This window comes from Melanostigma gelatinosum (genome assembly GCF_949748355.1).
Source record: "Melanostigma gelatinosum genome assembly, chromosome: 12".
In the NCBI taxonomy this organism is placed as follows: Eukaryota; Metazoa; Chordata; class Actinopteri; order Perciformes; family Zoarcidae; genus Melanostigma; species Melanostigma gelatinosum.
In genome coordinates this window covers 4,097,484-4,114,994 of record NC_136645.1, presented here as the reverse complement: position 1 = coordinate 4,114,994, position 17,511 = coordinate 4,097,484, and the positions used below count along the sequence as shown (strand labels likewise).

The 17,511-nt window shown below is 42.7% G+C and overlaps 1 protein-coding gene across 1 annotated transcript in view; it reads left to right on the top strand.

Moving 5' to 3' along the window:
• Nucleotides 1–157: 157 nt before the first annotated feature.
• The window catches only part of nrg3a (neuregulin 3a), a gene marked incomplete at both ends in the record, with an annotated part of 261,760 nt that continues 244,406 nt past the window's right edge, over nucleotides 158–17,511 (top strand). Inside the window, one exon of the mRNA XM_079279940.1 lies at nucleotides 158–881. Coding sequence (XP_079136066.1) covers nucleotides 158–881 — 724 coding nt within the window. The remainder of the gene's footprint in view (nucleotides 882–17,511) is intronic.

The window sequence follows — 17,511 nt, the reverse complement described above, 5'->3', positions numbered from 1 at the left end:
TTATCCTCGGATTACATATTTTTGTACGTGTTAATAAGTGTCCAATTCCTGTGAGGTCCTTTTGTGTCCATTTGTCCCTTGTCTCTTCTCACTGTCCGGCATTGTTGGGAACCTTTCCGGCATGTGCTGCCGATGCTTATCACAGGGTTAACCCTCAATGAGCCATAAAGGACGGCAGGGAAGGATGAGCGAGTGTTCTGGAGCAGCTGTTTCCGGGGCGGTGATCCTGGAGGAACCTGAGGCTTCAGGGGCTTCAGGGGGCCACGTTGAGGGCCAGGCCCAGGATCAGGGTCCCCTTCGCTGTGCGGTCTGGCCTCGCCAGCAGACATGGCTGTGTGTGGTCCCCTTACTTATCGGCTTTATTGGCCTTGGATTGAGCCTGATGTTGCTGAAATGGATTGTTGTTGGTACAGTGCGGGATTACGTGCCAACAGACCTGGTGGATGCTAATCGAATAGGCCAGGATCCTATCTTCCTCTCCAAGCCAAGCGGGATTCCCAAAAGTCCCGATACTACCACCACGACAACTACTCCTACAGTTGATGGCGGGAAGCCCACACCTAGAACTGTAACTATTGCGAAAGGTAGAACTCGTTCCACTGCTACGACCACGACTATAAACCCTCGAGGGGGTGGAGCCTCGGGTAGCCAAGTAACCCCACGGAATCCTCTAAATCGGAATGGACGCGGACCCTCGGCTTTTACTACAACCACTGCAGCGCAAAGGACAACCTTCATAATTGGAACAGCAACATCTAGCCCCTCACCGTCCAACCCAACGGTGCTCCATGACTCTACGCAGATGTGGACCCTGGAGCACACTACCACTGAGGCGGTCTCCACCACGGTCACCACCCGTACGCACGGCCACCGCAAAACACGTGAGTCACTTGCATCAGTAAAGGCTTGCCACTTACTTTATACATTCCGAACGTAAAGTGCGGTTGTGTTTTCTGGCTTGAAACATCAATGGAGAAGGACAACATCTTTGGTCTTTGAATTGAGTTGTCGTGAGTTGGCTTGGTTGAACAGATTTCTTGGCAAACTCACGAATGCCATTCCATGTGTGTGTGTGTGTGTGTGTGTGTGTCACATGTTTGTCCATTGGTTGGCTCTTTATCATCAAAACTGATATTTGAACTTCTGACAACCAGAAATGTTACAGCTTTGTTGAGACTTTTTGGCTTGCAATTAACATGGACCACCAACCTATTTGGGATATTTAATATACGACAGTCCCGAGTTATCCATAGCATTGGTAAAATAAGGCAATCAGAACTATGGCAGGAATTAATAATCAATCTTTCTACTGTGGATGGTTGATCTGTTTCTTTGGTACGTTAGGATTACACAGGAGGCTACAACTTTGGCTTCAAACATTAAGTGTCTAAGCTCGTTGTTGATGTTGGCATCACAAAAAGGATTGTTGCAAAGCCTCAGAGATTACTTTATAGAGATAGAATGAACATCAAGTTAAAACAATAAGATGTGGAACTGCACTCGTATGTAAACTAACTTGTTTTTTTTACTCGCTGCAACCGCCAAGCTTTGAGGTTTGAGTATCGACGTGTCGTTTTGGTTGTCTTGTGAAACTAAAAAGCTAACTGAGACTTGAAAAGTGTTCCAATCCATTTGTTAATGGACATTGATGATCTTCTACTTTTTCACCGTCTCTGTCCTTGACTCAAGTTATGGTGCACACATGCTATCGATTGGTGCCGCAGGGATTTTCTCGCGACGATCAATGACACACACACACACACACACACACACACACACACACACACACACACACACACACACACACACACACACACACACACACACACTGTATACCCACAGCTTCCGCCATGATAAATCTCTCTGCTCCCAAAATGGTGTAATTTAACTTAACAATTAAAATCACATTGCCATGATATTACACCACTTAATGTCAAGGTCTGGACCAATTCGATTACGTACATGCATCTACTGTATGTTAAATGGGATTTTAACTCGAGTATTGTTGCTATTCTCTCATCACAAAGTCTGTTGCAATGTATGATACACACAATGGCCGCCATGTATCAAATTATTCATAATTACATGATGGCAGCTATATATTAAATCATTGATAAACTAAATCACCCCATTCCGTGTGCTGTGGCTCGTCTGCTTCACTGCAAAGGTGTGGCTGCTTCTTTTGTGTCCGCGATAATGAAAGTGTCCCCCGATTACACCAGAGACCAGGGAATGTTCCCTCGGATAGTTAGAAACAGGGGGAAATTGTGTATCATTTCATTACCAGGAGAAAAAATGGGGGCCATCCATCATCATCCTTTCATTAATTAATTAACCATAAAAAAAGAATGTAATATCTCCAGCAAATGCTCATGAAAACCAATAAGCTGATAGATATCCAAGGGCAAATGTCACTCCTCCAGCTCGCCCGGGAAAGTTCTGCCACTACAGAATGGCCGACTCATTCGATAATCCTAAACACCCTTCACCCTGCCACCCCCTCTATCCTACCACCCACATGCTGCTTTGATTTGAAAAGGCCATTATTTTTACAAAAACTATCCCATTATGTATGAATGTGTTGTGCAGTATTACTGAATTGCCGGTGTTCTCAGAAAAGGAGAACATTTTATTAATTTAAGTATAGTAGGCCATCTGTGAGCTCCTGTTGATGCTGTCCCTGTCTTTGTGGATCACATAACAGAGATGGACACAGATTTGTATCTCACACTGGGTTTTGGTGTTCTCACTCATCGATACAGTTGAAAAGCTGGTTCCACATGTTGGTTTTCTTCACTGTTGTAAATAATAAATATTTCTTAACTGACTCAACCTCTTCAAAGCCATCAGCTTTGGGTGTACTCTTATGCGAGTCATCTCTTATTCTCTGTGAAGACAATGGATGGCACTTTTACCTCGAGCACCCCTGGTGTAGTGTAGCTTTGGTGACATTCTAGCTTGTCTAGCTGTGAAAAAGTCAAGATCTGACAACTGTAGGAAGATATCATAGTTGAGACGTCTTACCCCCGACGCAAATGCCACTTTGAAAACATGATTGACGTTTCTAAATCTTTTGGACCTTACAGTTAGCTGTCCCCATGCAATACGCTGCAGAATGAGGAGGAGATCTGGGAGAGTTGATACCATTATAAGGAGCCAAGTGACCTCTGCACTGCAGGGCAGAATGTCGAGTGATGCCTCAGCGAAAATATCAGTTGGATCAAGGGAACTGAAAATCTGATGTGTGCCCTTATTCTTCACCCCTCTTGAGATTACAAGTTATGATGGGGAATGCAGTAACGCCGCTTATAAACTGAAATGGAAATATGTGAAGGTTCCTGAGTGTTCGTATAATTAACTACTTGAATTACTTCTTTGTAAAATGCTGCAATTTGGATGACAACATTTTTACATTGCTTCTATAATGAGAGGGACTCTAAAATTATAACTGGTAATGAAATAGATCATATGCATGCAGAGGAATCATAAAAAAGGACATTATTAAATGTTCGTAAATAATACCAGATGAGTCAGAGTAGTGATGAATAGACTCCTACAGAGGTTTATTCAGTGATGATAAGGCACTGGGACTGTATTTGTTGTATATGTCCCCAATAAAAACATATAGAAAACCTATATTGTCGGTAGATTCCGGTCTGCGATTGTAGATTTTGACATGATTTCCGGGTCCGTGCTTCAGAAGTTGCTCTGGTGCGGGTGGTCTTTGGTCTTTGTCTCCATGCTGAGTCACTCAGTAGGATTAGGTTTCAGTCAGACAGTGGCCCTGAAACCTAAATCCAGATTAGCAGCCCATCACCATGACAGTGGAAGCAACAGAATTACATTAGCGCACCTATCAGTCACACACACTCTACATCACAAGCCGCCTGCCTGCTGAAGGATTGTTCTGATGGTCTGTGGCGGGATGCTTTTGTCATTAAATGATGCTGAGGTGAAATGTTTCAGAGAATGTTTTAGCTGTGTTTCAGGATCCTTCAAGGCCGCCTGAGATGAAAATTCTCCACACATACTTTATATTAACAACACAATCACACACAATCAAGTAGCGCTTACTGCTGCTTTTTGTTTAGCATAGGGAACTATTTCTTCTCTCAGTATTTATGGCATATTATGCATGCACTTTAACCAAACTTCACTTTGAATTACTCGTGGCAAAATGCTTGTAAAAATGTATCAGGCGAAGCATAAACTATTATACTGACTGCCATACTGATTTTCTATAGTTTTGCTGTACATAAATACATGTTTTGTCGACTTTATGGGCATAAATGTGTTCTCTGCTTCAGCCAAAACTCTTTATGAGGATATTATTCTTCATGATCAGTACATAGCTAAAAATCTGCTGAAAGCCAGGATGATTTGGGGCTGATGTCAGCAAAGTGCCCTGATCCAAAGGAAGCATCTGGGATAAAAAATGTTTGGTACAGCACGTTGTGTATCTCAATAGACCTTGTGAGTCCCTTGTATCCATTAACAAACTACCGACACCAGAAGTCAGTCTCGGACCTTTCCATCCAATCACCTCAGCACAAGATGGCTGGAGGGAAGAATACAGTGGTTTCAATGGTTAGTCGAAACAGTGATGAACTCCCAATCTTTACAACTGGAACAAAGACAAACAGATGTTGTGAAACCTGATGGGGGCAATGTTTTGTATTTTTGTACCCATCTACAGAATTTCCACAGCAAAATCATAAATAAAAATTATTACAATTGAAGTTAATATGAAACTTATCATTGGATATGTGGCTTGAAAGCTTACCTGTTTATTCTTAGTTTTGATTTTTCAATTCATCAATTAAGCAAATACCCCCCAAAAAATCCCTTTGGCTTTCATCACCGCCTCGCCTGGCCAACACTGAGGGCATCAGTGTACATGATTGCACTAATCATGTCATAAGGGAGAGCTTTTAGGTTTTTAAACAAGATTGTAGAGTCCATGTTCTTTGCACTTGGATTAGTTCTCTGTGAGCTGCTTAACCAGTTCCCAATGGGGTTTCTGTACGTGTGTGTGACAGGGAACTCTACCCATGCACATGCTGACATACATGTACACACTGATGTGAAGTGTGTGTACAGCAGTAGATGTCTATATGTACATGACCCAGCTGTGACCTCTTGTGTGATTGAGAGCTGAAATCAGCCCCAACCGTCAAGTCTGATTGCTTCTTGAAAGCCGAAAGAGCTTTATGGGACAAAATTTGAGCTGTAGGGGGAAGCAATGTGTCAAAGAAATGGTGGCTGGAATATGACACATTTCAAATGTGGCACATGATATCCTTCGTGTGAATATTGTGTTGTGCTCTATAGAACTGTGAGATATTTTCTGAAGATAGAACTGGGATTGTATCTCTGTAAAGTGGCAGGTAGGGAGGGGTCACTGACCCTGAGTAAAGTCTATAAATCCATGATTATGTAATTCACATTAACCCTATCATACACACAGGGGTCCCTGCTGAGCCCCGAGGTAAACTCTTTGTCATATCTCACAGGTGCTTTATTCTGTCATTTGTTACATATTGACTTCATATTATTGTTTTCTGTTTCAGTTTGAATTAGAGATTTTGAATACTGATGTATTGGGGTTCTGGGTGACCCCGGTCAAAAGCAACCAATTGCAGCCTATGCAGTTTGAAAGATGAAATAGAATACTGCTGTGACTGACCACTAACTGAATGCATCAAAAATGCCGCCCTGATGAGAATTTTAATTCGGGGAAGATGCTGTGAGAATAAAGCGTTACGTCACTTTGATTCATTCTGATAAAATGTCTTGCAGAGGGAAGATGGATGAAATATTCATGATGCGAAAGAGAAACATGTTCAGCGGAAAGTGTAAATAATTAAAGATGGCCGAATTTTTGACGAATTATCCCATGCTGAGCAATTCCCCGTAAACGCATACTTGTTCAGTGAGTGGAGGTGTTCAGGGCGTCTGCATTCCCCACGCTGGCTGAAATCTTTTTGGTGGCAGAAGAGAAAGTCCAAAGGTGTTATTTTTTAAAACCTTTCAGAAAAATTGCTTCATGACTGCCAAGGTTGAAATTCTCCATCTGCCTCTCTCCTTTTAATTTACTGTTCTCCCTTTTACTGTTCTCCCTTCCCTCCTGAGCATCCCGGTCCAGATGACGATGATGAAGTACAAAGTGGTTAAATGCTGCCGCTAACTTCAGAGGGGCTTTTAATCATGAATTCAGGCTTCAGCTGCCTTGATTAGATGAGGCTTGCTCCATTTCGTGGGAGCCAGTGTGGAGGGAGGTAGCAGCCTACGAGATGTAAGCCGAGTTAATTCCGTTTCAGGGACTCACCTGCCCTGCGTCGACTCTCCAGAGGAGGCTGCCACCTGCTAGCTAACTGGTCTGATGTCCCCAATCTCTAAGCTCATGGGAAATGAGGTTTTCTGATGAAAGACAATGAAGACTGCTACGGCTAAACGTTCTGACCTTTTACTAGAAAATAAAAAAAGCAGGGTGGTTAAATATACTGCACGGGACCACTATTTATTTATTTGAGCAGTAACTTATCCATAAAAATATAGTTTGTCTTCACTCAGAAAGATTCCATAACACGGGATGTAGATTGAGCTTTAAGCCTAGTTTTTTGTTTCCAAATGTTATGACACATCAGGGAGCATATATAAGAAACACATATTGATCTCTGTGGGTTATTAAATAAGAGAGGTTTCCAAAGAGGCAATAATCTACAGCCCTTTCTCTCACACCCCACCTTTGGCTCACTCTCTTATTGAATCTGTCAGCTGGCCTACAGCAGCAAACCGTTTAACACAAGTCAGCAAATAAATATCAGACTCCTATGAGTTCAACCATGGCCAACAGCTAGTGTTGCATCTTGTTTCGCTGTAGTTATTTCAGAGGAGGAGTGTGGGCCGGGACAAGTGGGGGCAGGAAACTCCAGCAACCCAGCTGACCTGTGGTTGCACCAGAAAAAAAATAACATTGGTCTTTTATTCTGGTGCTTGAAATGACGTGCGTTTACATTTTCCGACAAGCAACGTTTGATGTCAAGGAAATTGCGACACCGTCAGCAGAAAAGGTAGGCAAGAAGGGAGTAAGTTTCCAAACGTTTTTTGGCAAATAACAAAAAGAAAGCACAAACTACCGTGAACCATCATTTGGAATTTGGAGAATGTACCATACCATACTCTATTGCAGGGGTCACTAATAGGTGGACCACGGACCCAACCGCTGACCTTTCCGGACCCGGACATATAACTGATGGATAATTGAGAATTATACATTTGGCGGAGCGCTTCTATTTTAACCTGCGCAGCTTTTCTAGTCTTTACGGCACTCGTTCAGCAGTCCAGGAAATACACCGACCAATTGCATGCGGTGTAACTCATCTCACGTGACGCTATTCAGCCAATCCAATATGTGTATTCCAAAATGCATCGCGAGTCGAGCGAGATTTACACACAGACCGAGGAGAGATGGGGCGGTGGGAGGAGTAAGTGAGTCGGTGAAACTCTTTCACATGGCGTGCTCCAACAAGAGAAAAGTGGAGCGCGAAAACAGAGCTTTTAACAAACAACGGACCGATTGTTCATTCTTCCTGCTGACGCTACAAAACCACTCCGTCTCATGTGTTCAGATACCGTGGCCATTATTAAAAGCACCAATGTGAAACGCCACTACGAGACCAAACGTAAATCGTTTGAGCAAACATACCCACTCCAGTCTGAACTGAGGGAAAGATGTTAAGATGTGTAGAGATTATTAAAGTTGACTGAGACCATTATGATGTGAAATGGAGTCAACAAAAGAGAAGAAAACAGTTAACTCCAGCCACACTCTTTCATTTTCATTAATTTTTCTAAAATCAAGCACTTTCTTTTAAGATGCAAGTTCTTTTTTGTGTACTTTTCTTTTAGATGGAGCCTATTATTTTACTTTAGAGAACATTGATTTATGCATTTCTATGTATTATTTATAATCCATTCAGTTCAATTTGAAAACTGAGAATAGAAATTGTTAAAATATAATTGATATATTCTTTATTTGATTTGACAGTTGTTGACTACACAGAGACGCTGTTACTACGAGGCTTGGGAATTATTTTAATGTCCCGGACCTTTTGGAATGTTAACTGAATACCCCTGCTATATTTTGTATAGTTTGAATCTCATTTAGAACCCTTCTCTGTCCATGTATTTGTATTTGTCCATTAGAAACACAGATTTTATAATATACGATGCACAACTTGTCAACTGACATATGTAGACATCCACTTTAGGTGATATGAGCCAAGTGACACAGTTTGACCTCTCCGAGTTCTACGCTTCAAGCACAGCATATTCACCTGTGATGCATTGGTCTGTGGAAAAGCCTTCTGCTTATTATGCTGCTGGCACCTGGCAGTGAGCAATGCTATTAGCCAAGATAAAATGCTGAGACAGTGATTATTTAACCTCAGTGTACACAGAGCGAGCAGGGAGCCCAACAATTCAGGCCTGAACCGGCTCATGTCCGATATCGTTCCTTTCAATGGCTGAGCCGTTTGATTGAATTCTTTCTTCCTCTACCCGACCACCCCCCCCTCCCCCTCTCCCCCTTCTCTCACACCTCATGTCTCTCACTGCCTTGTATTATGAGTTCATGAACAGTGAAAATGATGCACAACCAGGTACAGCAGTAAAAGGTGGTTAATGCATCAGTATGAATGAATGAATAAAAACACAGCACTCTCAAAAGGACCATTCTTTGCAACGGGTATGCTTTTTTATTTGTCTTACTCAAGTACATTTCCTGTATATTACTTTAAAGTTATAATCCTGAAAAATATCCATCCTGGTTGGTTTGGCAATATTGGTGGTTACTGGTGGTAATGGATGGCAAGTGCAATTTAATAATGCAGGTGCCAGAGTTTTGTTCAAAATGACATCCGTGTCCCTGCAAAACACATTTTGTCCAAACTGCAACAGAAGAAGAGCAACTTAAAGGACGAGGGTATTGTTAGCAGCGAACAACTAGCTCAGCCGTCGCCATGTTGAGAGCCATGCGGAGGCAATAGCTCTGAATTTTGAATGCAGCACCTTTAAGTAAAGGATTTGAAATATTCTACCAGTGACTCAGTGCACTATTGTTCGTGTAAATGATCTTTTGAAATGACTGAAGAGCAACCTCGAGCTAATCTAACGAATTTGTTTTCCTGGCCATTCATTGTATCTTCAGTACCAGAGAGAGAGAGATCCTCCCTCTCTCTTTGTCATAGATAATGACTCTCTGTATATGGGTGTGTCAGCGCCTGGCAACTCAATAAGTTCAACGCATTTTTCAAGCACAGCATATGAGCCACCTCAGTCATCCGCTGCCCTGTAAGAGATGTAAGATACATCGTTCCCGATGTGATTGTATCCTGGTTCTTTTGCCGCTCAGCAGTTTAGCAGGCGAGCGAGCGGGCCAGCATCTGGGCGTGGGTTCTGATTATCCCCGAGCTCGCTGCATTTTGCGGCGGTTATTTTTAGCTTCAAAGGTTGTTGCCAGCTTCTCTCTGGGAGGCTGCGTGGAGCTCGCTTTTCTGGTGGAGGCCTTGGAGCTGACAGAGCTGGAGGAAACAGAACAAAGAAGCACAGAGGAGACGGTCAAGACGGAGACTTCAGTGTCAGTGGAAGATGGTTTTATTTGGAAAACTATTGCAATTAGGGAGGATTTTTTGTGTTAAGCTCAGTGAAACATGATTTCCTATGTTTGGTTTGGGGATGCTGCCATTCGGCTGTATCTTATTATGCTAAGTAACAGCAATTGGAGGCCTATAATGTGAGTCTAAAGATGAAGGAGGCTATTTCTTTCCAGGAAATCGGAGCTGTTAAACCGCACATTGCTCATTATGTTACCACACGGGAGGTTTTCCAGAGGAAACAGGACGCTTTCCAGAAGGTCGATTTCACCTTGAAGGGAAACACACCTCAATCACACACACAAACGTGTGGGTCCTCTAAAGCTCTGTCCTTGGGGCAGATGGTTCCATCATTTCTCTTTGGGAGCCTGACATGGAGCATGTGTTTGTGCGTGTTTGTCTAGACAGTGTCAGTAGAGAGCTCAGTGTTCATTATTCTGTCAACGTGTTTCACTCATCCCTGTCTTTTTTGGTTGGAAATTAAGACGATTATGGAACTGTCAGTAATGTTTTGGTTTTAATCGATTCATCTTTAGTTCTATGAAATGCTGAAAGACAAAAAGCCTATCGCGAAGTCCTGAGCCCATTGGGGACAAATTTGTTTTGGCCGACAACAAACAGTTCACGAATAAATTCAATTTACAGAGATAATAAAGGAGCTAATTTTCACATTTCCACAAGCTGGAACTAAATATTTGTCATCTTTGTGTGAGAAATTACTTCAACATTTATCAAAATCCGAGTTAATTCGTTTTCTGTCAATCAGATAATCGTTTTCGCACAAATGTTCTAATGTTCTTCATCGCTTTTTTTTGGTCTCTTGCTTTTTTCTCTCTGACCCTAAAACTCTCCTGGCGGCTGCCTCAGAGAGACTTCCTCTGATGAGCCTGGTAAACTGGTGGTCTGCCTGTCTTAAAATGTTTTTGAGACACAGCTCTACGGATGACAGGTGGACTCCCTTGCTTCCTCTCTCCTGAGCTCAGGATTTGGAGGGACTAAAGGAGATGAAAAAAAAAGCATCGTACAATCGTCCTCAAAGCAATGAAGGAGGACAAGAAGCAGATGGAATTGTGAGGTTTGAGCAAAGTGTAAAAGGCGAGGAGGGAATGAACGGACACAAAAATGGAGGAGAGGGGAGGTGAAAGTGGAATAATAGGGAAGAAGAAATGCATTGGGGGGAAATGAGGAGAATTATCTGGAGGAAACCTTTCCACTGGTCAAGATGAAGGAAAAAAGGAAACAAGCCCCACTCATCCATCTAGCAACGCTAAACTCTCTCTTCACTCTGCCTCCATCTTCTCCTCTCTGCCCACTCAGTTCATTTACATTTACATTACACCCAGCTAGAGTTGATTTGGTGGCGGGTGATGGATGGCGAGGTTCTAATGCTGTTTGTAGAATTGGGCTCAGGGGGTTAGCAGTGTCAGCTGTTTGCAAGGTGGCAAGCGCAGTCTGATACAATATGGTTTGCTTGTTAGCAACTGAACTGCTAGCTGCAGCGGTGGCACATCTAAGTCAGGGATAGTCGTCTGTTTGTCACAGTACCGAGTACATCCAACATAAGTCGGACAATGTAAGCGTGTGGCATGCAGTTCTTTACTCCCGTGTTGTTTTCCAAAGCTCTTTTTGATCAGTTTTACAAAGGAAATACATTTCTATGCTCTAAACGTCAGCCCTAACCCTAAATATGTGCAATAATAACACAAAAAACAATTCTACATTATCTTATATCAACCTTGAGTTTCATTGAAATCAAAAAAATCACAAATGACTCATTCTCTTATTTGCTCAGAGTTTGTGTGTGACCGCAAGAGGAAGGATTCATTTTCATTGTGTGCATCTGTGACCCACTCAAATGACCCGGCCTATCCTGCAGAAAGCAGTGCTGTCAGAACAGGGCTTTTGTGTGTAACGCCAGATGGCAGTTCATGCTTTAAAAAAAAAAAAATCTCTGTGATCTCCCTCAGGTCACAGCTCAGACCCCGTACAATCCACTGGCAAAACAAAATGTAATACATTACGACTGGACAGTATGGTTCACTTTGTGTCTTTGAAAAGCTGACAAAACTCAGTTTATTTGCTCATCCTTGCCATTCGTATTTGTGGTTTCCCACTCGCGGGTACAGTTGTGGTCGGTATGATTCTATACACTCGAGTAAGCTTTTCTGCTTTTTTTTATTGGGAGGATTGACACATCAGTTCTTTGTTTGCAACAGATCTGCAAACAAAAAACTGGTGCCAGCCGGATGTTTGTAGCATAAGCACACACACACACACACACACACACACAGTGTTGCTAAAGTAGGCATACATTTCTGTACGTGTCAAGTAAATGAAGACGAATTTGAGGACTGTATTAGACGATGTGTGACAGCGCTGTGTGTTAATAAAAGGAAACCGTAGGAACAGAGAGGAGAGTAAACCTGAAAGTACATCAATCCATCCTTTTTTCGAGATTAACTTTTTTCCTGCGCTGGGTTGCAGGGGGCTCATGCATATCCCAGCATGGACTCAGCGAGAGGCAGGGCACACACTAGGCAGCTCAGAAGTAAAAAAAAAAACACATTCAGACAGGCAGTTTACACTTCACTGTTCAGCTAATCTGCATGTTCTGACTGTGGGAGGAAAGTAGAGCACCCATAACGGGAAACGGATCAAGCAGCGGTAAAAAAAACTGCAGTTCAGTCAGACACAGTAATGAAGTGATCGTTTGTATTTCCCACTCTATCGCCAAACAGAATGGTGACAGTAGACAGTTTTGCCTTATCACCCACGTACCTTATGCAACAAGATACTATGCAAATGCGCGTCGATATCAATGCCCAGGGCTGCTTCCCAAAACATGACCAGTGATGAGATCACATTAGCCCCACAATGTATGGCACTGTGCTTCTTTTGGCCCGAAATGTTGTGCTACCCATGAACCTGCTCTGTACACCTGTATAAATAAGTCAGCTGATGTATGATCCACCGATAGCGATGCATGAATGGCACAGTAAGTTCAGCGCACTGCCTGAAGCAGTGCAGCGCTCCAGTGGTTTGATGCAAAACTCTGTAACCTTTTGATCGTCATCATTATTATTATTATTGTTATTATTAAGGGTGTTTGTGTTGTCGTATGAAAACATTACCATTTTTATCCAGTTGAAAGCCGATTGAGGCGTCTAGTTCAGAGGCGGAGATGAACACGTCAGAGTCATGAGCCGTCTACACTTCATCCGCCACTTGTCAGCAGTGACTGATGTCCAACGCCCACTCTCGCTCCCGGTCATGTCTTCTCTCCGTTTCACAAATCACAAACACACACACACACACACTAACTGCAACACATCCAAAACCATTTGCACACACACACATGCACGGCATCCCACACACAGACAGCTGGGGCGTCACGCTCCTGGCTCGCCGCCCTGAGAGGACCACAGAGGAAGATGGACAGGCAGGAGCTGTCAGTGGGGACGCAGGGACACGGAGTCGGCCTCCCACTTCAAATAACGAACCACATGCGAAGTGTCAACTCAGCTGCAATTAGATCGGATGATAATTATCTCAGCGCAAGTCACTCATCCTAAACAGGGTGCGATGTGCTGGTTGGGCTAGAGGGGATGTTGAGTAAAGGAAGAGGCAGAGAATGATCATTTGAAGCCGCTGCAGAGTTTAGTTATCGCATACTTTCCTATTTCACTCCCGTATAAAAACATTTAACCACCACTGTTATATGCCCTGCATTAGAATATCCACAATCTGATTAATACGTTTGCATTTTGTTATTGTATCGCCAGTTGATATCCCTTCAATAGCAATGCAATTTCCACTAAAATAATATCCAGTAGTGGATACAAAATGATGTCTTTTTTATTTGTGGAATCAGCAAAAGAAGTGTTCTTGAGCAGTGGCACCTCCCTTGCCTCAAAACGTCAACAGTGAAGAAGCATCAGGATTCAATAACAATATATTATGTACAACATAAGAGTGTAACATCCTTCTCTTTATTTATTTATATATATATATATATATATATATATATATATACATATATATATATATATATATGTATATATATATAACCCTCTCCCTGTTGTAGAGAATAGAAGGTGTGCATTATTGTTCTGTGCATATTTCCTTATTTTGTCTTAATGGGAGATACTAAAGGCAAAATAAATACATTTTTTTGATGCTCTGGTCAATTTGGAGGTGTTGGGCTATTTGCTTCCATAACATCTCCTTACAGACAAGTGGAGAGAAAACATCCGAAATACACATTTAGATGGAAACACAAAAAAGTATTGTCTCAATGTAATTAATCTGTGGTGTCGTCCTGTATTATTAATTCATAATTTTACAATACATATCTTGATAGCCGGAAATCTCCACTTCTGTCGCACATACACCAATTTTCAGTTTAATTTCTATCGATATTCTGAAGGTTTTTAGCAGGGTTTTTTTTTTCATTAATCACTCATAGCCTGAGTTATATAACATTGTATTCCCTAAAACATGGCAGTATTGAGAGTATCATCCGATTCATTCCATTTATCTCCCTCTGATAGAAATAACACATTGTACATGTGCATCAGAGAAGACAAAAGTTTTCAGTCAACAGAAAAGCACACACACACAAATACCTTAATATCTTAGATGAGTGCCATGATAGATCACTGGAGCTCGCTTAATCATGTAATATTGTCCTTTCAGTTCAGAATTCCACATTTGGAGAGAAACATAATGGCTACATGTGCTGTCTGCCCTGGTCTTGGTGTCTCATTCAGTAGCCGGCATTCAAGCACACCGCTTTGAAGTGTGCGTGTGTGAGGGATCGCAGCAAATATTACATCTCGTCTTAAATAAGTAAAGCAAACGAAACATCATACGGATCGAGTGTCAGAAAAGTCAGGTCTGATCCAGTATTATGATCTTCAAACTCCTGCCGGCTCACTTATGCGCACGTCACACTGCACGGAGAGACCATTAACCTCCTGAACAGCGCTTCAATGGGATTAATGTGACTTCACTGTACTGACCTTGTTCTCTCTCTGCCTCGCTCCATCTCTCTCCCTCTTGCCCCTCCTTTCTCATCCTCTAAGTTACAACATCAAAACTCACCATTAAGCCTCCCTCTCAGATGAAAAACCAGGAGACGTGCGACCATTCTACAGTTACAAAAGGCTTTCCACTTCCTTGTCGGTGACACTGTGGACCTTCAATCTGCTTCATCTTGATCCCTGTGCAATGACTTACCAATCCAAAGCAGTCTTACACTTTTCATAGTGCAGCTTAGTGTCAAAGCAGTGGTTTTTTTTTATTTTGTCTTTTGAAAACACACCAGAGCACTGGCGTAGTGCGGCCTACAGCGATACGCCATGCACCGTCTGAGGAATGATTGTGCAGGGAAGTATGCAGGGAAGTGCGGTCGGGGATGTAGAGGAAAGTTTACCTATCGGAGACAATTTCTGCAACCGATCCGTAGTCCTGTGACTCCTCTGACATGTTGACCAATGATACAAAGAATTTGTTTCCACCTCAAACACAAACACGCTTCCTGACCGCAGCAAAATTGCATTTTTGCGGCGAGCCTGCGTGGTACGTTTCCCACATTAGTCCTTTGAGCCTCTCCTTATTCACCACACACCCTTTCCAACCATTATGGTTCCCCATTGTGTTAACACACTGCATCGTGATATGTGAGCTGGCTACCCATTTTAGATTGAAATATGAAACCTGAGTTGTAAATGTTCTACACACGACCTTAACTAACCTTTTTACCTGCTGAGCTCCGGCAGAAGCACACACAGTATGCAGTATGTATTCTTTAAGAGCAGATCCTATTCCGCAATATTTACCACGACGTGTCTCTGACTTAAAGAACAGTGCACAAGTGCATTTCCTGTACGGCTTCAGTGTTCTAAGATGGCGAGCCCTTCATTCAGATGGCTGTGAATATAATGAACTCAGTAAAGGAAGACAAACTTACATTGGCTAAATACAATTCCTATTCATACAAATAAAATGGCGAGAGGCAGAGATGTATGGGCAAAAGACAGAGTCAGGCTCTGTGTCCACTGTTGAAGACTTAATATATTGTGTGCAGAATGTAGCAACAGTTCAGTCAAATCTGCTAAATATAGCGAGAGCTGTCTGAAAATCTCCCCCTCTTTCTTCCTCCCCGTTCTGTCCAGCCATCGCTCATTCCTTCATTTCCAACTTGCCTCCTTACCTCCTCTGGCATTGGAAATAAGGGAAAATTCCATCTTGCTTCTGGAACTTTCCTCTCACAATCATTAGTGCCAGATATCCTCCGGCAACCAACATCCAAACACACATTAACCTTTACAGAAATGCTTTTTTTTCTCCCTCCGCTCATTCTCCTCCTGCTCTCGTCTCTCTCTTGCTGAGACTTTAACTTGCTGGATCAACCCCCCCCCCCCCCCACACACTCCCCCCTCCTCTCAATCACTCTTCCACGTCCTATTTGGCACCAGAGAGGATCACTTGGGGGATTTTGGGCAGCATCTGTGTTGATGTACGGCTTGCATGCGAGGCCTCGTCCAGCTGTGGCAGTTACTACTCCTTTGCGACAAAAGCGGGAAAGAGCAATACATTGCATTGAGACCTTTGTGGCTCTGCATAAATAAACAACGAGGTTGCTGTAAATGATGGGGATACACCGGTCCATATGAGAGACGGCTTCCTGTGAGGGATACGTAAGTACGAGGACATTAAAGAGGCGTCCTACTTCAGGGCGTGTTCTAATATTTGCTCTCCATCGCCAACCTTCCAGTTTTGGGCATCAGCTTGCGGGGCATGAGGAGAAGCAAAGCTAATATTTGTCTTTCATCCCCGCAGGATTCGTTGCCACCTTATTGGTTGTATGTTTTAGCTCTCTGCTGTTTTGATAAGACCAAAACCCACTTCAACTCAGTCCAACGCCATTGACTACATTTACTTCGCAGCAGTGAAAGACACAGCTCTGGTTTACAGGTGTGTCCAATGCATGAAGAGAGCAGAACAGACATCCCTGTACGGTTTTTAGTTTGTAGTTTTGAAAGCTTTTCCATTCACTTGCAAAAAGGGACGTCTCTCCGTCAGATATCGACTGTTTCTAAGCCCCCAGTGGATCATAAGCAGCGCTACAATGAGTCCTGGTGAAGTCACGGTCCTGCAGTCAGGAAGACAAGCTCATTGACGTGAATTCCAAGCAATTTATAAGCGTTGCAAGATGAATTAAATATATACGTAAATGTCTTTCTTCCTGACTGTCTGTTTTAGAAAGAGTGTCTTACCTGCAGGCTGTACAGGTATAGTGTGTTAAACCCTGGTGTGTAAATCCCGTGTACGAGACTTCTATCCGTGTCCTGAAGTGTTGTTGAGAAAGTTTGAAGTTAGTAATGTTCGTGACACCCTTTAAAATGATGATACTTTATGAATATCTTCCACGTTGTTTACATATGTATTTTAAGAATAGCCGTTTAAAGTGCTGCTATTTATACGCCGTCCCATGAGATCAGGCTGCACAAGCACGAGAGTCATTCTTTGCCTTTGCACTGTTTTTAGGTCGACCATCATTTTTTGGGCCAGACAACGAGAGCTAAGCTCCACCCCTGAAGGAGATGAATGCTCCACGTGCCCAAAGCCATTGTTTAACCTGATTGTTTCATTGAGGAACAGGACCAATTAACAACCTGCCTCTACAAATTCCGTCAAGATATGTCGAAGGCAATTTAGCAACGGACTCGAACTGTCTAAAATACTACAGTATGTACAGCGTTTTTACAAGAGTACATTGTCAACTTGCCTGCAGGAAGTGGGATTTAATTACAACAACAGGTGGTATGGATGTGAGCTGACTTTACATTTG